We start from the raw sequence: 6,491 nt of genomic DNA on the forward strand, positions 1-6,491 counted from the left end.
CACCCACCCGTCCATAAACATTTACTGAGTATTTACCATGATCGAGGCGCTGTACTAGGCACTGATGATGGAGCAGTGAATGCCACAAACAAAAATCCCTGCCCTCATGGAGTGTTCATTTATTCTAATTGGGAGAGACAGATGGTAAACAATAGGTATAATAAATGCATCACATAGTGTGCCAAATTGTCATAAGTGCTATGCGGAAGAAAAAAGATTCAGGTCGGAGTGGTAGGGAGGGCTTGCAGTTTTAAACAGGGTGATCGAAGACTTCAGGGAGAAGGCGCCCCTGGAGCCCTTACCTGATGGAGGCGAAGGGCCCCACCAGGGAGAGGGAAGCGTGAGAATCAAGGCCCCGGGGCTGGACCAAAGGGGCCAAGGCAGGCAAGTTACAGACAAGGGACCTTTACAAATCAGGTGGGCCTTAGGGCCCAAGTCAAAATTTTGGCTTCTAATGTAAGTAAAATAGACTGACTTCGGAGAGATGGTTTTTTGGTTGGTTTGTTTGTTTTAAATTAGTTATTTTTATTGAGATACCATCCGCTGTTTTTGAATCTATAACCATGTAACCCAGTGATGGTTAGTGCATTCACACAGTTGTGCAACTGTCACCACTAATTCCAGAGCATTCTCATCGCCCCCAAAATGGGATATATGGCAACAAAATGCAATATGTGGCAGCTATTTTTATTTCTTGTAACAGGATTGGTTTATAGATTCTTCAGAAGAATAACCCAAGAAGTTTGGACTGAGTTTTGTAAAAAGAAATGAGAATAGCTCCCGCATATGGCATTTCACTGTGCCCCGGGCACTGTGGTAAGCAGTAAGTGCCCAATTGCCTGCTGTAGCAGCCCTGCAAAGGTGTCTCAGGATCCTCATTTTATAGATGGGGAAATAGAGGCTCTCTCAGTGAGGTGAGGTGGCATGCCCAGGGTCACACAGCTGATACGTGACCGAACTTATGGTTTTCATTGTTAAGCTATATGACCTAATGGGTAACAAAGAAATAAGGCAGCCGGGACCCTGAAAGCACACTGGACCACAGCCACCAGGGGCTCAAACCGGACCTCTTGATCGGCAGCAGCCTGTCCCAAGCTCAGAAACGGAGGGCCCTGGGCAGTTTGTACCCGAGAGAAAGTCCTTCGTGGCTCTGGGGAACTGCGGCTAGATGGGGCCGGGGGCTTTTGTCCAGACTGCTTCCGATAGCATGTACCACAGGGTCTCGTGGGACGCCTGGCACCGCCCTGTGCCCAGCAGTGAGGAGTGGCTCAGAAACCCGCCCCTTATCTTCTCCCTCCCCTCTAAGCCAAGCAGCCCGGCCCTGGATTATTCAGGGAGTTTTTCTTTTCTCCTGGCAAAGAAGGTGACTTGTGGTCTCTCTCAAACAACCAAACCGAAATCTGGTCCAATCCGGTCCAATCCGGTCCAGTCGCCTGGGCAGTAAAATCCCAGGAACCACCACAGAGTTTAAGGCGAGTCTGACTTCGTGGGGAAGGGCGTGGCCTCCAGGGGACTTTGGCTGTTTGTTTTGTTTTCCTTTCTTTTTTTTTTCCTTTTTAATGAGTGTCCCTTTCCTGAGGGTATAAAATTCTGTGAGCTGGAACTTCGATTGGTGGCATTCCTTTGCCTCCACGCCCCGCCCCCCACCCCATTTCACAGGGGAGACAACTGAGGCACGGGGAGAGGAGGTAACTCGCCCGTGGTCTCATTCAGCGTTCCTGGGCCCCAGCAGGGGTCGCAGGCACCAAGGATGACAGTCACGTGCAAAACGGGGTCTCCCCCTTTGTGGAGTTTACATTTCAGTGCAGGAACCAGGCAGTAAATATGTATAGCACCCCAATAAAAGGTGGTGACAGGTGCTGTGAAGGAAAGTAAACCAGGATAAAAAGGTGGAGAGCAATGGCGAGGCCGCTTCTGGTGGAGGGGAGGGTAAGAGGGAGTAATCGGGCCTCTCCGAAGGGCGACAGGGAGTAACCCGGCCACCGCCTGGATCGGAAGGTTGTTTCAGGCAGAGGGAAGTACATGGCAAAGGCCCGGAGGTGTCATTCTGCTTCATGTTGTGGGGGCATTCTGAGAATGCCTGTCCAGCGAGCCACCAGGAGCGCTTCGGAGAGGCCAGGAATTTCTGCTCCTGGTCATTCATGATCCACTTCTTCCTCTGCGTGTTTAGTGAGTGCCTGCGGGGTGCTCGTCATTGCGTTGGGTGTTCTCTGCCGCCTCCACCGGCCAGTCTTACGTGATTGCAACTCACGGGTGCTGGGCTTGGGGGTAGCTGCTCCTAGACTGTGACTCTGACTCAGGGACACAAGTCAGTGCTGGCCACTCTCCTTGCAGGTGGCCCTGTCTACATTTGCCGTCTACGTCACCATCGACAAGAACAACATCCTGGATGCCCAGAAAGCCTTCGTGTCCTTGGCCTTGTTCAACATCCTCCGTTTTCCCCTGAATATTCTCCCCATGGTCATCAGCAGCATCGTGCAGGTACAGACGAGGCTGGAGTTGGGGGGTCTCTGGGGAAACAAAGCACAAGGGCACGGCAGCCCCCTTTGAGGCAGTTCCCTCTGTATTACCCGTCACACTGTGCCTGGGGGGCTTGGCAGGGCATGGATCTCTGGGACCCACTGATCTAGCTGCAAATATATTTGCCTCAAAGAAAGAAATATATGTTTTGTCTTGACAAGAAACTCAACACTTGAGTACATGCAACAGAAGTTAAATGCACCCAGGCTTTCCTGGGCTCTGTCCGATTCTCAATGAAATATTTTATCTGATTATATTCCCATCTGCTCTGTTCTGCTTTACTCTATCCCCTACCCTGTTTTTTTTTTTTTAAAAATACATCTTTGACCCTTTGTGAAATTGATTTCACAATCCACTAATAAGCCTTGACCCACCATTTAAAAAACCCAACCTGGACCCCCTAGAATGCCTAAAATTCGTGCAGTGACTCTGTAAGGAGAGGAAGCTGTCTGCTGTGTCACATTTTTATCCAGTTTGAAGTTCCTGCCCATACTTCATGCCCTTCTCCCTAGCATCACACCCGTTCGTGTCGAAAACCTCATTTTTTAGCCACACAGACGAATCAGCCTGTAAGATTCAGTTGTACAGCTGTGGTTGTAGGCTTTATTTTTAAAAAATGGACAAACAAATAAAACCCCTTTTTATTAGGAAACATTTCAGATGTCCACAGAAGTGGAGACGAGTATGACGATGAACTCTGTGCATCCATCACCCAGATTCGACATTTGGCCACACTCCCTGCATCTGATCCTTTTTCTAAATTCCTCCCTTCATTCCTTTTTTTTTTTCCTTTGCTGAAGAATTTCAAAGCAAATCCCAGACGTCTCGATATTTTACCCATAAGTACTTAAGCGTGCGTTTCTTCTTACATAATTATAACAGCATTACCATACCTGACAGAATTAGTAGTAACTTCTTAAAAATAATATCCAGTCCATGTTAAAATTTTCTGGATAATCTCAGAAATCTCTGTACAGTCGGGCCGTTTAAATCAGGACGCTGTGGTTTTATTTATTTATTTTTATTGAAACATAACGGTCGTATGACATTGTATAAGTTTAAGAGGTGCCGCCAGTCGATTTGATCGCCACTGCAGTGTTAGTTAACACACCCCTGTCATGTCACATAATTATCGTTTCCTGTGTGGTGGTGGGAACCATTAAGATCTCGTCTCTTTGCAACTGGGAAAGTATAATCCAGTATTGTTGACTCTGACCGCTGGGCTGTGCATTCGATCTCTGGGACCCACTGATCTAGCTGCAAGCTTATGCCCTTAAACGAGACCATTGCCTTTGGTTATTACGTTTCTTTAAGTCCCTTTGCATCTAGGACAGTCCCCCTCTGCTCTCTTTTTTAATACCAGATGTTGGCTTTTAAAGGAAAACAAACAAGAACCAAAACCAATTTTGCTTTTTATTCTAAGGCGGACGCTCCCTGTCAGCAACTCAGAGCCTTCAGAGATGAGGGAGGGTGTGGGCCCCTGTGCACCCAGAGGAAACCACCGAAAGTTAGTCCCCGGTCTGTTTTGCAAAAAATGCTTTTAAAAATAACCGCACCCTGTAATTGCTTTCTGCGTAGGCGAGCGTCTCCCTCAAACGCCTCAGGATCTTTCTGTCACATGAGGAGCTGGATCCGGACAGCATCGAGCGACGGTCCATCAAAGACGGTGTGTGGACGCGTTAGTCCCTCTGAGCCGGGTTGGCCCCCCACCACTGGCCTCGGGTTTGGCTCTGCCCAGCAGCTTATCTGCGAGGCCTTGGGGAGCAGGATCCCTGCAGATTGTGATGGACTCTCAGGCCTTATCTTGCACCTCCCAGGAGGTGCTTTCTTGCTGAGAGACAGCTTCTGGGCGATGCCTCTTCTGAACCCGTGGGCCCCGACCTTGATTCCATTCTGGCAGATGGATATTATGTTTCTTAAGGCAGAACAAGGACGTTGGAGACCGACCAACCTCCCACATCTACTAGCTGTGTGTACTTGGGCAGGTCACATCACTGCGTTGAGCCTCAGTTTCCCCATTGGGATAATGGGAATGAAGGTGTCTTTCTTTGGCAAGGGGTTATGTACATTCATTTATTTTATAGCTTATTAATCTTCCCTTTCCCAGTCAATGCCCGGACCAGGGATCTCATCCCTGGCTGTATCTCCACGCACTTAATGATAAATATTAATAGCACTGACAGCAGCGACCACCTTCACGTCACTGTCACTCCCACCACGCACATATTGTTCTAAGGACATCGATGTGGTAATCCATCCACTGCTCCCTGTCGCACACAGTGCGGGGCGGTAGAAACCCCCATTTTACAGATGCAGAAACTGGCCTCAGGAATTGGCCCGAGATTGCACAGCTCACAGGAAGTAGAGTCAGGATCCATAGCCAGAGCCAGTCAGTACAACTGGTGCTCCTACCTGCTGAGATTTATTGAGCACCTACTGTGTGCCGAGCTCTGTTCTAAGGACTCTCTGTGTGCGCCTCATGTAGTCCTCGTCACAGCCCCATGAGGGCGATCCCATTGTCATCAGTCGTATTTTACACATGAGGAAAGTGGGGCACAGAGAAGTTAAGTAACTTGCCCACAGGTATCCAGCTAGGAAGTGCCAGTGTAGGGATTCGGACCCACACAGTCTGGCTCCAGGTAGTCAGAGGAATGACCGTGTGTATGCATTGGTTATAATGTGCAAGACGTGCCTGTCACCTAGTAGGCTTCCAGATGTCTTCAGGGGTGTGTAACACACCCAGCACAGTGCCTGCTAAACAGGGAGTGGTGGCAGTGCCCCTTTCTCTAAATCAAGCAATTTCAGGCATTTTCGACTCAGCCCTCTGGGGCTGGTTCCTCAGCCTCGGCACAGCTCATGGTCAGGAGCATCGTCCTTTGCCCTGCAGCGATTGTAGGATGTCGATTACAGGACAACGAGCAGCATCCCTGGCCTCTATCCACTAGATGCCAGTAGCCCCTACCCCAGTTTTGACAACTGAAAATGTCTTTGGGCATCGTGTCTCGTGGGGAGCAAAGTCGCCCCCGGTTGAGAACCACTGCTCAATGGATGCTGTAATCTGCCTCCTGACTCCCCTGGCCTGTGGTCATCCAGTTACTGCTATCCCGAGAACCATCGTACCCCCTCTCCCCCACAAAGGACTGTGGAACAATACCGTCGACTCCAGGGCTGAGATTTGGGGTAACCAGTGAAGGTTTTGAGCTACCAACATCGTTACAGCTCACTGCAGGTGTCAAGTTGGAAAACCCTGGGCCTCCTGGTACTGTCCAGGCCTCAGCGTCCTCACCCCCTTTCTGCCTTGATGGCAGTCTCCTAGGCGTTTTTGATTTTCTGAGATGTTTATCCACACTCTCCAGGCATCAGACGGGGCCACCTTGGCAGCTCCTGGCCAAGTCTCATGGTTCACTAGCTTGTCTGACTCAGGTGGCTTTTCTTAAATTCCTTAAATAGCACCTTTCAGTTTCTCCCCTGTTCTGTTTCAGGGAGGCTGGGCATGAGGGCGAGGGGAAGGTTAAGTTAGGTTAACCAGTAACTTCCTCTCGCCACAGGTTTTTGTTTCTTCGATGTGTGGGAGAATTTCTCTCTTCATTTGATAACTGAAAAACGCCTCCATCTTATCTCTAGATGGTTTTCAGGAGCTCATAATTAGAGTCAAAAATTGTTTATGTTTTTAAAGAGAGGGGCAGAGCAGAAGGACGGTGAGAGGAGGGAAAGTAAATGAGGACAGGTGTCAGACAGAGCCGTGATGCCCACAGTGCAAGCTTTGTCTTAAACACTCCCCTCCCCCATGCACGACACTCACTTCCTGTTCCATAGCCTGCTTTTTCACAGTTGATTAAGACTGCCCTTTTAGAAAGATAGACCTATTGTGATATGACAGGGCGGCATGGCTGGGGGGAGGGGGAGAGAGAGAGAGAAAAGATGCAGGGAGAAGAGTTAGGAGGCAGCCCTGAAATCCAGGAATTGTGTGG

General features: G+C 49.3%; 1 protein-coding gene across 1 annotated transcript in view; it reads left to right on the forward strand.

Annotated features, from left to right (window-relative positions):
* The window catches only part of ABCC1 (ATP binding cassette subfamily C member 1 (ABCC1 blood group)), a 126,882-nt gene that overhangs the window by 85,911 nt on the left and 34,480 nt on the right, over positions 1-6,491 (forward strand). The window contains exons 13-15 of the mRNA XM_039885581.1: positions 2,335-2,481; positions 4,099-4,202; positions 5,614-5,636. Coding sequence (XP_039741515.1) covers positions 2,335-2,481; positions 4,099-4,202; positions 5,614-5,636 — 274 coding nt within the window. The remainder of the gene's footprint in view (positions 1-2,334; positions 2,482-4,098; positions 4,203-5,613; positions 5,637-6,491) is intronic.

The sequence above is a fragment of the Pteropus medius genome, unplaced genomic scaffold (genome assembly GCF_902729225.1).
Source record: "Pteropus medius unplaced genomic scaffold, Ma_sr-lr_union100, whole genome shotgun sequence".
Lineage (NCBI taxonomy): Eukaryota > Metazoa > Chordata > Mammalia > Chiroptera > Pteropodidae > Pteropus > Pteropus medius.